This window comes from Spermophilus citellus (genome assembly GCF_964194105.1).
Source record: "Spermophilus citellus genome assembly, chromosome: 1".
NCBI lineage: Eukaryota > Metazoa > Chordata > Mammalia > Rodentia > Sciuridae > Spermophilus > Spermophilus citellus.
The window spans coordinates 246,909,949-246,931,846 of record NC_138182.1 but is presented as its reverse complement, the minus strand read 5'-3'; the positions used below and the strand labels follow the sequence as shown (position 1 = coordinate 246,931,846).

General features: G+C 36.4%; 1 protein-coding gene across 1 annotated transcript in view; it reads left to right on the top strand.

The window, feature by feature from the left end:
• ITGA1 (integrin subunit alpha 1) overlaps positions 1 to 21,898 on the top strand; it is a 162,081-nt gene that overhangs the window by 78,083 nt on the left and 62,100 nt on the right. The window contains exons 7-8 of the mRNA XM_081303635.1: positions 6,137 to 6,285; positions 11,042 to 11,192. Coding sequence (XP_081159761.1) covers positions 6,137 to 6,285; positions 11,042 to 11,192 — 300 coding nt within the window. The remainder of the gene's footprint in view (positions 1 to 6,136; positions 6,286 to 11,041; positions 11,193 to 21,898) is intronic.

The following is a 21,898-nucleotide window of genomic DNA, read 5'->3' as shown; positions in this document are numbered from 1 at the left end:
AAGTAAAGAAAGGAAAGAAGGAAGAAAGAAAGAAAAAGGAAAGAAGTGAAATGAGGTAAAATCATATATTTGAATAAATGCAATACATAATGATATGTCATAAATATAATAAAGATCATGAAAGTAAAACAATTAATTGACCTTTAAAAGTAGGTAACTCCTAATGTAGATCAATGTTTTCCATACTATGCTATATATGGTGTTGGAATATATTCCTCACAAAATATTCCCTAAGAAAGAATAAAATACATTATGTCTTTCTTCCAATTCATGATTCATGATTCACACTTTCATATTAAAGACCCTGAGGATATTTTCAAAAGAAAGCAGTTGGAGACAGGAATAAGAGAAACACTTTCTCTTTTGCACCATTTGAAATCTGTGGCATTTTTATATAGATGGGGGGAGGTGGAGAGAGATGGGAGGGGGACAGGGATTCTGGCATAAAGATACATGTATAACTGCTTTACTTGCTGTTTCCAAGATAATTCCATATGGAATTCTTTTCTAAAACCGTGCCTATTAATATATGGGGTGATAGAACTCCCTGGGGAAAAAAGCAAGGGGGTATTAGTTTGGGGAATGAGTTTATTTGAAAAAGGATTATAGATCATATACTTGAGTGGAAAATTCAAATAAGTGTTCCAAACTTTTTGTTTGCAAAACAAAAATCAAAGCCTGATTTTTGTACCTGATTTATGCTATAGCCTGAATTAGCTCTCAGGCTTTTTTGGTTTTAGACTGTCATTAGATGCCTGTGTCGTCTGTTCTACCTAAGAAGTTTAAAACAAATCTCCCCAGGAAGTAAACATGTCCCTTCCAGTTATCTCTGAAAAGGAACTGTCCTTTCTCATGTGACTACTTACTCCTGCTTTGTATTTCTAGAGTCCATGGTAACTGTTCACTCTGCTGATGCCGCAGTTATCTCTTTGCCATTTTCCCCTAAAGAATGTCCACCTCAGCTAAGCATGGTGGTGTACACCTGTAGTCCCAGCAGCTCAGGAGTCTGAGATAAGAGGATGGTGAGTTCAAAGCCAGCCTCACCAACTAAGTGAGGCCCCAGGAAAGTCAGTGAGACCCTTTCTCTAAATAAAGTGTGTATATATATATATATATATATATATATATATATATATATATATATAGAGAGAGAGAGAGAGAGAGAGAGAGAGAGAGAGAGCTAGGGATGTGGTTCAGAGGTAAAGTGTCCCTGGGTTCGATCCTCAGCAACCCCCCCCAAAAAAGTCTACCTCTAACCCAGTTGCTTCTTTTAGCTGCTATCTTGCTTACTTCTTTCCATGTAACAATATGCCTGGAATCTTCCATGTGCATCACTCCTTACCAGTTCTCCGCTTCTCTCCCCTGGACTTTGTATCATTCCAGTGCAGTTGATGACTTCAGATCAAATGTGATGATTACTGGTTGTGCCTCTCTAATTTTTGAAAATGGCTTAAATTCATTTAATTATCATCCTTGAGACATTTTCCAGGCTTAAGAACACTTTGTTTCCTCCCATTGTCTTTTTATACTGAATTACCTATTATTTTTTTTTACCTGGCTACCTTATTCAGGAAGCTGGATCTCCCTCCTCCATGAGGCTTTTCAATGTGAGACAATGAATATGCTCATGATTCTCTTTCCTCCCACCACCTCACAATGTGTCTTCAGTACCTGGCTCACTTTTTATTTTTAATTCTCATTTGATTCTGCTGCATATATCCACATTATGCTTGTATCAGTCAATCAGTAGTTGTATCTACTTTAAATTATAAGCTAAGGTGGGACTGAAACTATTTCAATTGATCTGGGTCTCACCAATACTCAGCACAGTATTACATGTGTTTGTTTTGTGGTTTGACCCTTTTCATGTAATGGAAATTAATAAATGGTACCCTTTTCTGGGGACGACTCACAGCAGGCCTAATTCCATCTGGTTTCCTAGGAAACGAGCAGCCAGTATCAGCCAGGGACTTGCACTGGATGTTATTTCCCTGAGACTTGGGTTTTTCCTCCCCCCTGCCACTTTTCATTTCCCACACTTCTTTTTAGCTCTCCTTTTCTGCTTATTATTATTTCCATGCGATATCAGCTTTACTTGCTCATGTGAAGTGTTACAGTCATCTAGTTGGAATGTAAGAAGGTCAGCTGTGAGCAGCAGAGCAGCAGTAAGGAATAAAAGAATACATAATAAGTATGGCAGAGTCCATGCTCTTTACCCCTGCCTTCTGCCTTGGAACTCACAACACAGCAGAGGACTAAAGTGTGCTCACAGATCAGTTGTGAAGCATGTAGTACTCACAGACAAATCTGCTTTAGAGTTCTGAGAAGATAAAAGGCAACATGGGCTATGACCAGGTGTGGGGAGTTTTGTAGAGAAGTAGAACTTGAATTAAATCTTACAGAATGGGTAGAGTTTAGCTTAGTAGTAAGGAAAAGGAAGAGCATTTGGTAAGGTGCAGTTATTCCTGAGAAGTCCTTAAGATGAGGGTGAATAGAAAAGGTAGGACCAGACTCATGGGAGAAAAACTAGATTTTAACATTTCTGTAGGAACCTTATATTTCAAGAAGCAGCTTGAGGTTTTATTTGTTTTCTTTTAAATTAGAATAAAATGTTCTCTTTTAAATTATATTTCAAAGTTATTGAGGTAGGCAATGGAGTCATTGGAGGTTTTGGAACAGGGAAGGGATGTGATGAATACAGAATGTCAGAGTTAATCTTCCAGTGATATATAAGAAAAAAATGAGGAGAATGGAAATGGAAGGAAGAAGATCATCAGTGGAAAGACCAACATTGCTGTGGTCCAAGTTCAAGGCAATGATATGTGGCCTGAGCTAAGACAGGAATAAAGGAACATGGATGATAGCTGCCTTAAGTTCCATTCTCCAAAAGAGAGAATTGAACACTCTGAGAGGATTCGCATGTTAGTTATTTATTAAGGAAGCAATTCCAATAGAAAATAGGAAGGAATCTGGGGAATGAAATTGGAGTAGCAACAGGGGTGTGGTTTCAGATGAAGTCCAGGCCTAAGCCTAATCTAAAAGGGGAGCTCCAACTTGGGTCAAGGGGCAGGTTTTTTGTTCCTTTGATGCAGGCATTGCCTGTGGGGAGGGTGAGAGGTGGGGCAGGAGAGCATTCCTTGGCAATTCTGGCTCTTTAAACATTTGGGGCAAAGCAGTTCAGGAGTCTATTATGTTTTGGATATGAGGTGTATCCCAAAAGCTCTTATGATAATGCAGTGGTGTTCAAAGGTGAACATATTGGATTGTGAAAGCTGTAATCAAATCAGTCCAGCCTAGTTTGAATGGACAGGGTGATAATTATATGCAGGTGGGGCAAGCCTGGAGGAGGTAGTCACTAGGGGTGTGCCCTGGAAGGGTTCACCTTTTTTGTAGTCCCTTCCCATCCCTATGCCTCCTGGCTGCAGTAATGGAGCAGCATTCCTCCACCATGACCTTTTACCATCTACACTGCCTCATTTAGGGCTTAGAGCAATAGAATCAGAATTCCATGGACTGGGGCCTCTAAAACCAACTGTGAGCCCCAAATAAACTTGTCATCCTCTAAGTTGTTCATATCCAGGTATTTTGTTCATGGCAACAAAAAACTGAATAACACAAGTCCAAGGGCAGTTGGCTGAAGAAAGTCTCAGGTGGAGTAACTAGAAGCTAAGTATACAGGTGAGATGAGGGAACCATCAGCCTTAGTTTCTCCTGTATCTTAACATTTACAAAAGATAAGTTTGTAATAGAGAATAGAAGTAAGACACATGTTAGGAAGAGAGGGAGGGAAATAGATAATATAGATAGATAATAGATTGTAGATGGAGATGTAAAATATAAGGGACTGATATCTAAAACTTAGCAAGGTTTTAAATTTTCACCATTCTTAGTGTTATTTATACAGATAATGGAATAGTTCATAGCAGCCTCTATAAGATAAAGCATGTTGCATAAATAAAGTATTAACATACATCCAGCTCGAAGCAGCCTTGTTTGGTTGTCAGGGCTCCACCTCCCCTCATGAGCTCTCTTCCCCAGGTATAAGTGGGATGGTATCTTTCTCCTGAGGAGTTAACAGTTTATGACATAAATTTGACTAAAATCAATAAATGGGAAAAAAGTACACTCATTTGCACAAAGTAGTAGGACTGTTGGGCAGTACTTAAATGTGCAACCCCATTCAAAATCCATGGTCATTAATTTTAAAGGGAGACCGGTTGTGTGGCGTTTGCATAGCAACCGTTGGTGTCACAGAAGTACACTCAGAGTAGAAGGTGGGATTTAACCAGACTTGGAAGTTAGCCAAGTGAGCTAATGGAGGGGAAAAAGGTTAAGAGAGTTAAATTGTTTCAAGTAAATGATTATAGACATTGGACCATGAAATCTAGGCTAAGTACAAAAAAAAAGTAAGATTGATGAATTTATTTGAGGTTTTGCAGTCCTAATGTGGCCAAGAAATTGATAAATTGGGTGTTCTCAGTAAATGAGCTGAAGTAAATCATCAAAAAGAAGAACATGTGGAATTTAATTGATTGGCTGCAGTTCTTCCAGATCACAAGGTCAAGGATGAGACCTTGCAAAGGATGGCATAGGTAAGCTAGAGTAAAGAAGCTGAAGAAGTCAAAGAAATGAGAGACAACAGTGTCCAGTAGACTATCCAGGTAGATGCAAAACCTTTCAAGAATAATGGCTGGAGTAGAAGTGAAATTTTTCAAATATTCTTTAGCCTCTTGCTTAATCAAATAAAAACACAGGGAAATAAAAAACAAAATGAACTCTGCAAGATGTCCTGAATGGATGAGCAATTAACTTTCACCACATTATTTATTCACCCTAAGACCTAGGATTAGGTATAATGATTATCTTGGAGACAAAATCATTTCACTTTTATTTATACTGAACTTTTAGATACCAAAAATAATATGAAAACTATATGGATTCCTCTTAATAATTATCCAGTGTCACCCAAGTTTACTAATCAAAAGCTGGTAAGGTCACTGGAGAAAAACATTTAAATCTATGCAGAAGGGCTGGTTGTGGTGACATATGCCTGAAATGCCAGCGACGTGAGAGGCTGAGGCAGAAGAATTGCAAGTTTGAGGCCAGCATAGGCAATTTAAAGAGGCCCTAAGCGACTTAGTGGGACCCTGTCTCAAAATAAAAAAAAAAATTAAAAAGCTAGGAATGTAGTTCAATGGTAAAGCACATCTGGGTTCAATTCCTAGTAGGAAAAAAATTCTATGCAAAAGATAATAAAAATAGCCATCACATTTAATTATATATCAAGAAAATAACATGAATTGGTGGCGTGGATATTTCCTCATGAATTTTTTGATGTATTTAGTTGGTGTTATCCTTCCTTGTTCTCAAAGGTATTTCTGGTCATCTTTGTTCCAAATAACAAATGGTTTGGGACAGATGGTAAAGGATATTGGGTGACAGGTATGTTCATAGAAGAACAGAGCTAATCTACTGAATATATATCTTTCACTTACATATATTCTCTAGTTCTTTCTTGTTATCTTATACACAACTAAGCATCTTTAAGGGAGAATTCATGTGCTCTGTTTCTGTTAAAAATATTATCCATTTGTGTTTTATCATGTACTCCAGTGTATCTCAGCATCTCCTCTGATTAGTACAAGGGAGCAGGGGAGGTGACTAAAGAATGGAGGGTTTTCAGGGGCACATTTGAGAAGGAGTAGAGCCTTGGGATAAATAATAATAACCAGACACTCTTTTACCCCTTCACTATAGGAAGTGAGTTTTTAAAACTGTGTCTTAATTTATGAATCTGATCATATAGCAACTTACTTCTGTTACTATAATTTGAATAAACTAGAGAAGAGAGTAAAATGAAAAAAAAATAAGTTAAAATATAGCACACTATTATTTTTTAAGTCTGCAAGAATCACTCAGGAAACATTGTCAAATAGATAAACCAGTTTTGTTCTTCAGGCTATTCATACCCATAGAATGATTATGATTATTGCTATTGAAGAAGGATTTCTACACTGAGAGATTTTCAGACCTATCTAAGAGGCTGAAATGTTATATATGACCTTCAGGTTTAAACTGGAGAAAACTGAAAATGAATCTTGCCAGATGCATAACTCATGGTGGTTTGGTATTTCAGGTTGGAGTTGTGCAGTATGGAGAAAATGTAACCCATGAGTTCAACCTCAATAAGTATTCATCAACTGAAGAGGTACTTGTTGCAGCAAAAAAAATTGTCCAGAGAGGTGGCCGCCAGACTATGACAGCCCTTGGAATAGACACAGCAAGGTATTTGAATAAAAACACAAAGTAAAAGACTATACAAAATAACTGCTCATGATGTTACCCTCTGAACATTTTCCTTGGTGATATTTAATGACCTCTTGTTTTAAATTAGATTTAGAAGATTAGCTACTAGAGAATCAAGCTTTTCTATAATGCAATCTCACAACCCTTCTTACCTTTTCCCAGTATTACAAGAAACAATAATTGATTGGATGGAGAATCAATTTTTTAAAAGCACGTAGTCTATTGCATCATGTTCTTGAGTCTTAATGCTAGTTAACAGTTTCCCATCAATTCTTTGCTTTCACCTTCTTGAAATCTCAACCTAAAAGAATGGATTAAAATGTAATCTACTTTCTCTCTCTCTCTCTCTCTCTCTCTCTCTCTCTCTCTCTCTCTCTATATATATATATATATATATATATATATATATATATATATATATTCTAGTTTGTCTATATATTTTTAGTACTTGATTTAGGATTATTGAAGCTGTCAGGTAATAATTTTTAAGAAGCCAAATTAAATGTTGTCTTATTTGAAATTATTTTCAGTGCTTAGTTTGAAAGCAATGAAAAAGGCTTCATCATTTGTACTGCTTTGTGTCCTTCCTTTCTTGCTTTGAATTCTCTACAGTTTCCATTCCTTCCTTCTTCCTTTCTGCAGATTTCTTCATGGAGAACACAGAGCACACTGTCCTCTCTTACAAATGCTTACAAATGCACATTTTATTTCTTGCCTTTCCCCCAATTTCCTCTAGTTCTTTTCTCTTGATATTGCTCCCCTTATTACCATCCAACCTAGCAAGCTTCTAAACAAAAACTGGATAATACTCAATTCAAATCTAATAATAATGAAGACCCCTTCTGTTCAACTGCTAGACTTTACCCGATTTTGAAGAGCTAATTGCCCAGGGTCACTTGCCTGTCAAAAATCAGTGTCGTAAAGACATTAAAGCGGACATTAATATGGAGACTACAAAGAATGGGTTAGGATAGTCAGATATTTAAAATTTCATGTGTAGCTTCAGTCTCATAAATGTTAGGAAAGCATGTGGGTTTTGTTACATGGGTTTCAAGAGAAAATAACCACCAACAGAAGGAATCATTTTGCATTTACCTGCCTGTGAGATCACCAATCTGCATGCACAGTGTACATATATTTAGGTGTCCTGAATGTGCCCTCTTTAGTAACTGACTAAATGTGACCACACATTCAAAATAAATCCAGTTGTTCTTTGAAAACTCTGAGCCTGCAAAGAATTGTGCATTTTCCAAAGGCAATCACTTAAGAATGAATATTCATCTTTGAAACTAATTGAAGAAATATTCTGACTGCTTTTTTTCTGAATAAATACCACTCTAAACAGTATGTCTCTGTATGGTTTTTGCCTACATGCTTCACAAAGAGTCTGTGTGTAGGACACAGAATTTGTTAAATTTTTAATATGCACTAAAATTTCATAGTAATATTGCAGCACTATTTTTCTCATACATTAGGTATTCATGTTTATGCATATTTTAAATTGCTTTTATTCCTTTCAAGGAAGGTGAGGTGCAAACAAGATTTTAAATTTCTTAGAATCCATTATCTTCATTTTCAGTGGCTCCCAATTCAAAACACCTTTTAAAATTTTCATTTCTTCCTATACCAAATATTCATTCCTGATAATAGGAATTACACTATTTAAATATAAGGCTAGATTTTCTTGCCCCAAAGAAAGTAACCTCCCTGGGATATTTTAATTCTTAAAGGAGTTAATTTCCTTGGAATTAATTTCTAATTAATTTATTAATTCCAAGAAAGAACATTGGATTCTAGTATTTTGGAGACAAGGACAATTTATTAAGGAATATATTTGAGATAGAAAGTATATACTCAGGAGCTTTGTCAGTGGACACTCTTCTATTACATAAATTCAGCCCTGGTTTCAGAACAACCAGATTTTCTTTAAGAACAGTCTTTTAATCATCTCCTTTAACTGACATTCATTTAGTTCAGTTATGATCTTGACCTTTAAGAAAATTGGCAAGCTTTGGCAATCCTCTAAGGAATTAAAATTACAAAAGGTTTGAATTCATGATATCCATGTCCAAACTTCTGTTAAGGCCTAATTTTTGGCATTTGTTTTCACATTTATTCACATATTTAAAGAAGTCAAAAAATCTTTTTGTATAGTAAGTTGAAGAAAAATTATTCATATATTTGTTAAAGATGATGAGAAAGACTTGATTCAAGAGGGACCACTGTTTTTTGTTTTTTGTGGGGTTTTTTTTATGTTGTTGTTGTTGTTGTTTTTGTACCAGGGATTAAATTCAGGAGCACTCAACCACTGAACCATATCCCTAGCCTATTATGTATTTTATTTAGATACAGGATCTCACTGAGTTGTTTAGCACCTCACTTTTGTTGAGGCTGGCTTTGAACTTGGGATCCTCCTGCCTCAGCCTCCCTAGCCACTGGGATGACAGGTGTATGCCACAGCAACTGGCTTCAGTGGAGGTTGTAGTAGCTAAGAGATGTTGGCTCATCTTGGAATACAAAAACTGTGGAGCAGAGAAGAAAGTCACTGGATGGAAAATTACTCTGAGGAAATAATGAGGCTAGAGTAAGTCTTGCTAGACTGACTCAAAATGATTCTTGCTGAAGGCAGGTGAAGAGTAGAAAAAACTCCTTCTATACTCTGAACGTTCAGTGCTTCAGTTTCAACACCAGATTAGTAGGTTCTTTTTCACACTGACCAATTCTCTGACACCAGATACAATTTACTTCAATTCTGACATCAACTAGAGTTTGTGCAATTCCCTACATCAATGTCTCAATCCCATAAGACTTCAGGAGCCAACTGTAATCAGTAGATTTCCAGATTACCCACACCTTCTGACCAACTTTGCTATAAATCAGAGTTTCCTATAATGTCATTTTGGGTTTGATTATTTGCTAAAGTAATTCACAGTACTCAGGAAAGCACTGGACTTATATTTATTATAAAGTTATAGAACTCAGGCACATCCAGATGCAACAAATATCCAGACCCATATATGGGGGAGGAAGCCCTAAGTTTCCATGTCTTTTCTGGGTGTACCTCCTTGCATATGTTCAGCAACCTGGAAGCTCTCTGAACAATAGCTCAGGGGGTTTTATGGAGGCTTCATGAGGTAGGCATGACTATCAGTCATTAATTCAGTCTCTAGTCCTCTTCCACTTCGTAAAGAATGGGGACTGGGGCTATAAATTCCAAGCTTCTAAATATGGTTTTGTTGTTCTGGTGGCCAGTTCCCATCTAGCATCTCACCAAGAGTCACATCATTAGACCCTCCTACCACCCAGGAAATTCCAAGGAATTTGTAATTATGTGTCAGGAACCAAGGGCAGAAGACATATTTCTTACTTATTAAGAGAAAAATTTCAGATGAATTCAATTTAACAGTGTATTTGAACAAAGAATGACCCATAATCAGGCAGCACTTAGAACCAGAATAGGGTCAGATGACTCTGCTTTAGCAGCTTCAGTTAAAACTGGACTACACAGGCCAAGGACAAAGCTGAGGGTGAGAGCCTGGTCTAGAAGAGGACTCAGAAGAGTTTGATTTAATTGTGGTTGAAGAGAAAGATTTTGTGAAGGATACCAGGTAGAGAAATACAGTTAGCCATTTTTTTTTGTTGTTTTGGAAAATTTAATGAAAAGAAAGAATTTAAAGAATAATAAATGAAATCTTATGTATCTATCCCCATAGAATTGACAATTGTCAACATGTTGTCATATTTGCTCTAAATATGAAAAGGAAAAATAAATCACTGCCCACATTACCAGATCTTTGCCCCTGATCCAAGATACCTACTCCTGTGCTTTTCCTGTGGATCCATGGCAGGACTCACAGGAATCCTGCAACATTTGGAACAGTAGTTTATGAGAGGTGCTTCTTTGGTATATATATCCCTAACTGCAGCTTTGCATCCTTATAATCAGAGTAAAATATTTAAAGGCACATTTAGTGCAATGATGTTACACTTTATTTCAAAATCTAAGAAGAGTATATTATGAAATCCTTTCATTGTTTCATTCTTTATTAAAGTATATTCCTCTCTTCCAAGACTCCAGAGAGCAAAGTGAGTTGAGTAAAAGGAAGTAATAAATGGGGAAAAGTATGGGGCGCACACGCGTGTGTGTGTGTGTGTGTGTGTGTGTGTGTAGAATACATAAAAAGAAACAAAAATTTGTCCATTTTCTCTATTGTCTCTCTCCATAAATGCTTATTGAATTAAACTAAAATTCCTTTCTTTGTAGTTAGGTTACTTTTTCTTTCTCTTCATTTCACCTCCTCTCACTCCACCTTCAGTGGTTTGTGTTATAAAACCTAGTTCACTCACTTCCTCCTTTTCCCTATAACCTTTCCAAATTCGCCCCTGACAGACCACCAACCTCTACATTCTTTTATTCCTCTTGCACACTCTGGCCACACTCTCCCTTTGAAATTTTCAAAGAAAAAAGTACTGCTGCAATTTGTATATGGCCTAGGTGGTGATTAGACAAGTGGTGATTAGCCAAATGGTGACGAACCACATGGTGTTCGTCTGGAACATCTCTGAAACCATTACAAACAAGGATCCTCATGCCTCCTGGCTTGAAAAATGGCTATCAATGCAGATTTGGGGGAACACACCAGCTACACAGAGTGCTAGTGTTTCAGTTTGGTTTTTCGCTTTGCTATCCTTGGGGTGGTGTTTATCAGCTTCCCTTCCCCTTTGCTCACTTCAGGAAGGAGGCATTCACTGAAGCCCGTGGTGCCCGAAGGGGAGTTAAAAAAGTCATGGTCATCGTGACTGATGGAGAGTCCCATGACAATCACCGACTGAACAAGGTCATCCAAGACTGTGAAGATGAAAACATCCAACGATTTTCCATAGCTGTAAGTACATGTTCGCTAGAGGTGGTTTTCAAACTCTGCTGTGAAGAGAACTGTGAGCATATTGTGGGAGTTTTAAGGAAGATCACACACAGGGTTGGAAAGGAGAAACTCCCAAACTTGAAGGTAAACTGTTGGGCAAGATTAGGTCCTGCTCTGTCCTGTATCCTCAGTGCCCAGCACAGTGCTGGGCCAATCAAACACTCAATACACAGTCACTGGAAGAATTGAGGAAATATGAAAGGAGGAAGTGAAAGGTGAGTGACTCACCAAAACTTTTGACTTTGGTTCCCTTGTTCTGCTTGGCACCCTTCAGAGAGGAGGAGGAGGGGTAATGGGAAAAACCTGATGGGGGAAATAAAACCAAAAGGCAAGGTTTCCCACACACCCAATAGGAAGAAGGAAGAAAAAAATACAACAAGAAGGCAGGGAGAGAATAGCAGGAGAAAGAAGGATAGAAATAGGGAGGGGGAGAAAAGAAGGTGGAAAGGAGAGGAAGAGTGTGGGCAAGAGAAAAAACGATCTAGGGAAAGAGGCAGGAAAATCAAAAGGACAGAAAGGAGGGAGAGATAGGGGGGAAAAGGGGGAGGAGAAGGAAGGAAGGGAGGGAGAGAGGGAGGATGGACACTGAGGATATACTAGTAATTAACCCATTGCCTACTAATTAATAATTTATACTGAAAGTTAATAGACTGAAAACGGGTGAGATGGTTTTTAAAATAATCTAAGTCACAGTGATATCTTCATAGCTACAACTCTTAGTCAGTCTGTCCTGGAACTTACATCGACCTAGATTATGACATTTCCTGGAAGTGAGCAACAGAACAGAAGGGAATAGAAGGATGGGCAGGGGAAGAGCAAAAGACACTATACAACACCTGTGTCCTAATTCTGTCTTATCTATATACTGGCTGGGTGACAAGTGGACAAGCCACTTAATACTCTGAGCTTCAGCTTCTTCATCTGTAAAATAGGGTAATGTTATTTCTCTCCCCTGTCCCAGGTAAAGAATTGGTGAGGGGCTAGGGTGGTGGCTCAGTGGTAGAGCGCTCACCTAGCACACTGAGGCACTGGGTTCAATCCTCAGCATGACATAAAAAAATAAAATAAACATATTGTGTCCACCTACAACTAAATATATATGTTATTGTGGCTGGAATATTATTTGAGCTAAAAAACAGAATCAGTGAGATAATGATTTTGAAAATGTAGCAGAGTGGCAATTTAGACACTTGATGTTCATCATTTTTAAAAAAGTTTGCAACTGTGAAATGATAAAATTATAAGTGCTTTAAGTCCTGGCACAATCAGGGAGCTAAATTGTGTCCCTGTATGAATATGTAAAAACAAATCACATCATTAGGTACAATTATAATGCACCAATAAAAATGTGGGAAAAAATTTTTTAAAAAATCAGAGAAAATATTCAGAACTCTAAAGAGTTCAGCCTACTCTATTTTTCAAGAAAATTCCTTTTATTTATAAATAATAATCAAATATTACTCACCTTATTTTTTTAACAATCAGTTATATCTATTTCTGTTCTTTCAAAAGTATGAACATTGTAGGAAGGGAAGAAAAAAATTCATCCATGGATAAAAGTTTCTGGACATAATTGATTCCCTGTGTCCCAGGGGCAAGGTATTCCTTATTTTATAACTAAGATGACCTGATTATGAACAACTTCTGACAACAAGGTTTTATTATTTTATTTGGCATATAAAATATAAAAAAATCAGAACATCTATTACTTCTCTCATTTCCCCCTCTTGTTATTTTTACAAATTTTCATTTGCCAATTATTGTTGAGTCTTTGTTACCTCTCCTGTTGCTACAATGTACCTATTTTGATTGCATTCATAGTTGAAAAGAATTCACAGGACCCAGCCTTCACTCAGAGAAAATGTCCAAATGGTGGTGACATTTAGAGTCTATAGCTGATCCCTTTAGTCTGCAAAGCCAGTGCATGCCCAGTGTGTCCCCTGGGCTTAGTTTCAGAGGTGGTGTCATTTGTTCTTCTTCCCCCAGAGGATAAGGACTGGTATTCCAGATGTCACAGATGCAGACTCTGAATAGTATTGAACATCATCAAAACTAATAGCACTAGGAAAAGTTGACTATAAAGAAAATATCAATAAATGACTTCTTCAGTTTAAATGAATCTTGCATTTTACATCATATATGGCTATATTTTCAGTATTTTCTGCTATTAAACCACTGCTTCCCTTTGGTGGACCCCTAGTTGATAATTCATAACATATTGCCTCTCATCTAGTCAGAAACAGATCTCATAATTCCATGGATTTCATGGAGAACCATATATTCACAAGTTTTTTTTCTATTTTAATCAGTGAATTATTATCAGACTGTGCTCAAAAGTGGTATAAATAAAAATATAAAGGAAAATTTCACTTAGCAAGAACCGTTTTATTATTCTTTTCTAATGCATGTTTCTTTTTCCTAGTGAAATATGTTTTGTTATTGTGGCTGGCATATTATTTGGGCTAAACTCAGAAATAAAACAATTCTTTTACTTCCTTTCATTTGTGATTAACACAGAAAGATTTTATGATTTCTCAAGATCTATATATGAATACACCTAAAGTTCTGCTTCAGTCATTTCCTGAATTCATCCTTCTACTCCATCTTTTTTTTACCCACCATTTGAAAGGTTTTGCCAGGAAATAGCTTCCAAAATTATGGGCTATTGATAATGTAAATTCTCTGTGTCAAAACTGTGAACACTTCCTGTCAAACTTTCAAACCTGGTGAAGGTACTTTACTGTATTTGTGTCCTCTACTCCATGGTCTGTTTCTTGAGAGTGTTAGACTTTGTTAGCCTGGGTCTGTTTTATAGATTCTAATTCTAGAAAATAATAACTCTTAGGTGTATTTCACCTACAGCTTTCAAATGAAAAGGAGACATCAGAAAGTATCCTAGAATTTCTTCTATTTTTTTATAAAGACACCATACTTTATGTAAATGAATTGTATACTTTACACTTGATACATCTTCTTACCTCAAGGAAATTTCAATTCTGAATGTCTATTTAAGGTAAACAATAGCAGAATTCCAAATGTTTGGGCTTGACATATTTTAATTGAGCAATTCAGAGTGCTGTTTTTGAAACCCTCTTGTTCATTGAAAGCTGTGTTTTTACAAGCTAACAGACCCTTGGGTTAAGAATCAAAATATGTTTCTATTTTTTTTAAATCTATAATGTAAAATAGTTAAAAACAGTTTGCAAGTCACAGTGACTTCAGGAATGCTTTTCTTCAAAACATGTACTCCTATATTGTATATATTATGCCTTATTTTCATTCTACAAGCATGTCACTTGAGCTTTTTCTTTTCTATTGAACTTTATCCACTTGACTCTGTCCTGTCACATAGACAATAGATGTCTGATAACATTCACATCTCAATTAACAACCTCAATCATGCATAGTACAAAATTCATTAGATTTGTTTTAGATGTATTTTTTTAATGTTTATTTTTTAGTTATATGTTGACACAATATTTTTATGTGGTGCTGTGGATCAAACCCAGTGCCTCACGAATGCTAGGCGAGCACTCCACCTCTGAGTCAACCCCAGCACTTAGATGTATTTTCATAGATGATTATCAATTTATAAATGAAATGGAAGTTAATGGGTCAACCCAACAGGTAAACTAGAATATGCTAAATAGGAACCAAGGAGGAAAGATGGGAGTTTTTCACTCTAGCATATGTCAAATAACTTATAAGACTGAATTAGGTAAATCAGTAGAGACTCAAAGAGTCTCATATAATTCAAAATATATATGAATCTAAAAGAAACCCATTAACAACAAAAAGATTGACAAAGAAGAAGAAGAAGAGGAGGAGGAGGAGGAGGAGGAGGAGGAGGAGGAGGAGGAGGAGGAGGAGGAGGAGGAAGTTGTTGTTCAACATTGTGTTTAGAGATGAATACCATGGATGTAATGTTTCTTCTGAAACTCGAAGACTTTGATTTTCTATTTGACTCTGAGTCATATGCTTCCCAGATATGGTGAGATACCTCTTTGTAAGAAGAGCATCTTGATAATTGTTTCTAAGTGAAAGAGAGGATTTGTTCAATGTAATAAGAACAACAGCCATTGGCTTTCACTTATTGAAGCAGTTTTCTAGTATATTCTCCACTAATTCTCTTCCTCCATCAATCACATAGCTAAAGTGGGAGAAAGTGTCAGTGGTGTGTTTTTAAATGCTAACAGCTACTATGTTTAGCACTTTCTTTTCAACAAAGTAGACAGGGAGTTAATTTTTATTTTTTGATGTGATTTTTAAGCTTCTGGATTAGAACTTCCTAGCTAAAGTCTAGATATCCTAGCAGAGAATGATTTCAAAAATTAAAAACCTACCTAAATGGTAAGCTGATTACCTTAGAGCTAGCTCCCATTTTCTTTAACAGCCTGCCTCTTCAAAGTAGCTCTTCTTCACAGATATTAGCACATTACACCTTGTAACCACCTTTAACAGGTACTGGAGCTAGGAAAGTGATTTTCTTGGGTATCAGGAGTGAGGAAGTTGTCATGAAGTCCTCTACTGTGGATACATGTGGCATTTCTCTGTGCTAGGCACTGATATTCCCAAGGGAAAGGGGCAAGGGCATTACTCAAGCAAGGGGAAACAAATTGGGAACAAAGCTACTGCCACCTTCTCTCCAGGAAAGAACATTCTCATAGTCTCACATTAGCACGTAGTGTGATTAACCGTTTTTCTCTTATTAGGAAAGTGACATTTTTATTGTAAAAGAACAACTTTAAAAATATATTTAGGCAAATATAAGGAGTAAATACCCAAACTCCTATTAGACATAAATTTTAAAAATAATAGATTATGGTACAAAATTTTCCAATTTCTTAATGTCCATATAGTTAGGCATTTTAAAAAATAGAATTTGATCCTATCTATCTTCGTATTTAGAATTATAAACTGACTTGCATTTTTAAATTTACATATTATTTTAAAATATTTTTAACTAACTTGAATATTTTCATATTCAAATTCAAAATTCTAAGAAACTTTTACAAAAAAACTGAATTCTAGAAATAAAAAGCATAAACCTTAAGCAAAAATTGCTCAGTTGGACTTCAAAATTAAACATTTCTGCTCTTTATTTTTTTTCTTTATTTATTTATTTATTTATTTTTATTGGTTGTTCACAACCTTACAAAGCTCTTGACAAATCATATTTCATACATTAGAATCAAGTGGGTTATGAACTCCCATTTTTACCCCAAATACATATTGCAGAATCACATCGGTTACACATCACATTTTTACATACTGCCATATTAGTGACTGTTGTATTCTGCAACCTTTCCTATCCTCTACTATCCCCCCTCCCCTCCCCTCCCATCTTCTCTCTCTACCCCATCTACTGTAATTCATTTCTCTCCATGTTTGTTATCCCATTCCCCTCACAACCTCTTATATATAATTTTGTATAACAATGAGGGTCTCCCTCCATTTCCATGCGATTTCCCTTTTTTTCTCCCTTTCCCTCCCGCCTCATGTCTCTCTTTAATGTTAAACTTTTCTTCCTGCTCTTCCTCCCTGTTCTGTTCTTAGTTGCTCTCATTATATCAAAGAAGACATTTGGTATTTGCTTTTTAGGGATTGGCTAGCTTCACTAAGCATAATCTGCTCTAGTGCCATCCATTTCCCTGCAAATTCCGTGATTTTGTCATTTTTTAGTGCTGCGTAATACTCCATGGTGTATAAAAGCCATATTTTTTTTATCCATTCATCTATTGAAGGGCATCTGGGTTGATTCCACAGTCTAGCAATTGTGAATTGTGCTGCTATGAACATCGATGTGGCAGTATCCCTGTAGTGTGCTCTTTTAAGGTTTTTAGGAAATAGTCCAAGAAGGGCAATAGCTGGGTCAAATGGTGGTTCCATTCCCAGCTTTCCCAGGAATCTCCATACTGCTTTCCAAATTGGCCGCACCCGTTTGCAGTCCCACCAGCAGTGTACAAGAGTACCCTTTTCCCCACATCCTCGCCAGCACTTGTTGTTGTTTGACTTCATACTGGCTGCCAATCTTACTGGGGTGAGGTGGTATCTTAGGGTGGTTTTGATTTGCATTTCCTTGACTGCTAGAGATGGTGAGCATTTTTTCATGTACTTGTTGATTGACTGTATGTCCTCCTCTGTGAAGTGTTTGTTCATGTCCTTGGCCCATTTGTTGATTGGGTTGTTTGTTTTCTTATTGTCTAATTTTTTGAGTTCTTTGTATACTCTGGATATTAGGGCTCTATCTGAAGTGTGAGGACTAAAAATTTGTTCCCATGATGTGGGCTCCCTATTTACATCTCTTATTGTTTCTCTTGCTGAGAAAAAACTTTTCAGTTTAAGAAAGTCCCATTTGTTGATTCTTGTTATTAACTCTTGTGCTATGGGTGTCCTGTTAAGGAATTTTGAGCCCGTCCCCACAATCTGTAGATCGGAGCCAACTTTTTCTTCTATCAGACAGAGAGTCTCTGATTTGATATCTAGCTCCTTTATCCACTTTGAGTTGACTTTTGTGCATGGCGAGAGTAGGGGATTCAGTTTCATTTTGTTGCATATGGATTTCCAGTTTTCCCAACACCATTTGTTGAAGATGCTATACTTTCTCCATTGCATGTTTTTAGCTCCTTTATCAAATATAAGATAGTTGTAGCTTTGTGGATTAGTCTCTGTGTCCTCTATTCTGTACCATTGGTCCACCCGCCTGTTCTGGTACCAGTACCATGCTGTTTTTATTACTATTGCTCTGTAATATAGTTTGAAATCTGGTATCGCTATACCACCTGATTCACACTTCCTGCTTAGAATTGTTTTTGCTATTCTGGGTCTTTTATTTTTCCATATGAATTTCATGATTGCTTTATCTATTTCTACAAGAAATGCCATTGGGATTTTGATTGGCATTGCATTGAACCTATAGAGAACTTTTGGTAATATCGCCATTTTGATGATGTTAGTTCTGCCTATCCATGAACAAGGTATATTTTTCCATCTTCTAAGATTCTCTTCTATTTCTTTCTTTAGGGTTCTGTAGTTTTCATTGTATAGGTCTTTCACCTCTTTTGTTAGGTTGATTCCCAAGTATTTTATTTTTTTTGAGGATATTGTGAATGGAGTGTTTTTCCTCATTTCCGTTTCAGAAGTTTTGTCGCTGATATACAGAAATGCCTTTGATTTATGTGTGTTGATTTTATATCCTGCCACTTTGCTGAATTCATTTATTAGTTCTAGTAGTTTTTTTGTAGACCCTTTTGGGTCTTCTAGGTATAGAATCATGTCATCTGCAAATAGTGATAATTTAAGTTCTTCTTTTCCTATTTTTATGCCTTTAATTTCTTTTGTCTGTATAATTGCTCTGGCCAGTGTTTCGAGAACTATATTGAATAGAAGTGGTGATAGGGGGCATCCCTGTCTTGTTCCAGATTTTAGAGGGAATGCCTTCAATTTTTCTCCATTCAGAATGATGCTAGCCTGAGACTTAGCATAGATAGCTTTTACAATGTCGAGGTAAGTTCCTGTTATCCCTAGTTTTTCTAATGTTTTGAACATAAAGGGATGCTGTACTTTGTCAAATGCTTTTTCTGCGTCTATCGAGATGATCATATGGATCTTATCTTTAAGTCTATTGATGTGGTGAATAACATTTATTGATTTCCGTATATTGAACCATCCTTGCATCCCAGGGATGAATCCTACTTGATCATGGTGCACAATTTTTTTGATGTGCCTTTGTATCCGATTCGCCAGAATTTTATTGAGGATTTTTGCATCTAGGTTCATTAGAGATATTGGTCTGTAGTTTTCTGTCTTTGAGGTGTCTTTGTCTGGTTTCAGAATCAGGGTGATGTTGGCCTCATAGAATGAATTTGGAAGAGCTCCCTCTTTTTCTATTTCCTGAAATAACTTGAAAAGTATTGGTATTAATTCTTCTTTAAAGGTTTTGTAGAACTCCGCCGTATACCCATCCGGTCCTGGGCTTTTCTTGGTTGGAAGTCTTTTGATTGTTTCTTCTATTTCATCTATTGATATTGGTCTCTTTAAGTTGTGAGTTTCCTCCTGACTCAGTCTGGGCAAATCATATGACTTAAGGAATTTATCGATGGCTTCACTATCTTCTATTTTATTGGAATATAGGTTTTCAAAATAATTTCTAATTGTTTTCTGTATTTCTGAAGCGTCTGTTGTAATATTGCCTTTTTCATCCCGTATGTTAGTAATTTGAGTTCTCTCTCTTCTTCTCTTCGTTAGTATGGCTAGGGGTCTGTTGATCTTATTTATTTTTTCAAAGAACCAACTTTTTGTTTTGTTAATTTTTTCAATAGTTTCTTTTGTTTCAATTTCATTGATTTCTGCTCTGATTTTAATTAATTCTTGCCTTCTGCTACATTTGCTATTGTTTTGCTCTTCCTTTTCTAGGGCTTTGAGATGAAGTGTGAGCTCATTTATTTGTTGGTTTTTCCTTTTTTTGAGGAATGACCTCCAGGCGATGAATTTCCCTCTCAAAACTGCTTTCATTGTGTCCCATAGATTCCAATATGTTGTGTCTGTATTTTCATTTATCTCTAAGAATTTTTTGATTTCCTCCTTTATGTCTTCTGTAACCCATTGATCATTCAGTAACGTATTGTTCATTGTCCATGTGATGTAGGATTTTTCCTTCCTTCTTTTATCATTGATTTCCAGTTTCATTCCATTATGATCTGATAAAGTGCATGGTATTATCTCAACCCCTTTATATTTACTGAGGGTTGCCCTATGGCATAATATATGATCTATTTTTGAGAAGGTTCCATGTGCTGCTGAGAAAAAAGTATATCCACTTGATGATGGTTGATATATTCTATATATGTCAGTTAAGTCTAGGTTATTGATTGTGATATTGAGGTCAATAGTTTCTTTATTCAACTTTTGTTTGGAGGATCTGTCCAATGGTGAGAGAGGTGTGTTGAAGTCGCCCATGATTATTGTGTTGTCGTCTATTCAATTCTTCAACTTGAGGAGAGTTTGTTTTATGAACGTCGCAGCGCCATTATTTGGTGCATAAATATTGATATTGTTATGTCTTGTTGGTGAATGGTTCCTTTTAACAGTATATAATGTCCTTCCTTATCCCTTTTGATTAACTTAGTCTTGAAGTCGATTTTATTCGATATGAGAATGGCCACCCCTGCTTGCTTGCGAGGAGCGTGTGCGTGGTATATTTTTTCCCAACCTTTTACCTTGAGCCTGTGTATGTCTTTTCCAATCAGATGTGTCTCCTGGACGCAGCATATTGTTGGATTTGTTTTTTTAATCCATGATACCAGCCTATGTCGCTTTATTGGAGAGTTTAAGCCATTAATGTTTAGAGTTACTATTGATATATGGTTTGTACTTCCTGCCATGTTTGATTATTTATCTCTTTTTTTTCCCCTAATTTAGATTGTTTCTCCATGATTAGCTTCCCCCCATCCTCTGTCTTTACCGAGGCACTTCCCGCTGATGGTTTTGGTTATTGTTTTCCATTTCTTCCTCGTGTAGAGTTTTGCTCAAGACGCCTTGCAATGCTGGTTTTCTGGCTACAAATTCTTTTAGCTTTTGTTTGTCATGAAAGATTTTTATTTCGTTGTCGTATCTGAAGCTTAATTTTGCTGGATACAGAATTCTTGGTTGGCATCCATTGTCTTTCAGTGTTTGAAATACGTTGTTCCAGGATCTTCTCGCTTTCAGTGTCTGTGATGAAAAATCTGTTGTCAACCTTATTGGTTTACCCCTAAATGTAATCTGCCTCTTTTCTCTTGTAGCTTTTAATATTATCTCTTTGTTCTGTATATTGGATAGCTTCATAACAATGTGTCTTGGTGTTGGTCTACTGTGATTTTGTGTGCTCGGTGTCCTGTATGCATCTACAATTTGTATATCTGTTTCCTTTTTTATTTCTGGGAAGTTTTCTGTAATTATTTCCTTCAGCAAGTTACTCATTCCCTTGACATGAATCTCTGTGCCTTCCTCTATCCCGATGACTCGTAAGTTTGATTTTTTTAAATTATCCCAAATCTCTTGGATGTTTTTCTCGTGATTTTTTACCAGTCTGAGTTGGCTAGACTCTTTTCAAGATGATATATTTTGTCTTCATTATCTGACGTTCTGGTTTCTACTTGCTCCACTCTGTTAATGATACTCTCGATTGAGTTTTTAATTTGGTTTATCGTTTCCTTCATTTCTAGAATTATTGTTTGATTTTTTTTAATAATCTCTATCTCCTGATAAAGATGCTTAACTTCTTCTTTTATCTGTTTATGTAATTCGTTTTCAATGTGCTCTTTAAGGGTCCTTTCCATCTGTCTAAGGTGTTCCTTGAGTTCTTTATATGGCCATTTTTCTGATGACTCCAGGTCCTCCTGAATATTTAGGCTGTCTTTCATTGTTTGTACTCCTTTTCTTCCTTGCTTTTTTATGCTCATGATACTTCTTGTTCTGTTTGACTGCTGAGTTACTGTTTACTCTTATAAATTTATTTGATGCTTGGGAGGAGAGGTATTAGAAGGGAAGGGAATAAGTGACTAAATAGAGTGAGTGTAGGCAGGTGGAATTCAAGAGAGGGGGAATAAGAAAATTGAAAAGAAATGAAAAGACAAAAGAAAAGAAAGAAAGAAAAAACGAAAAAATAAAAATTTTAAAACAAACAA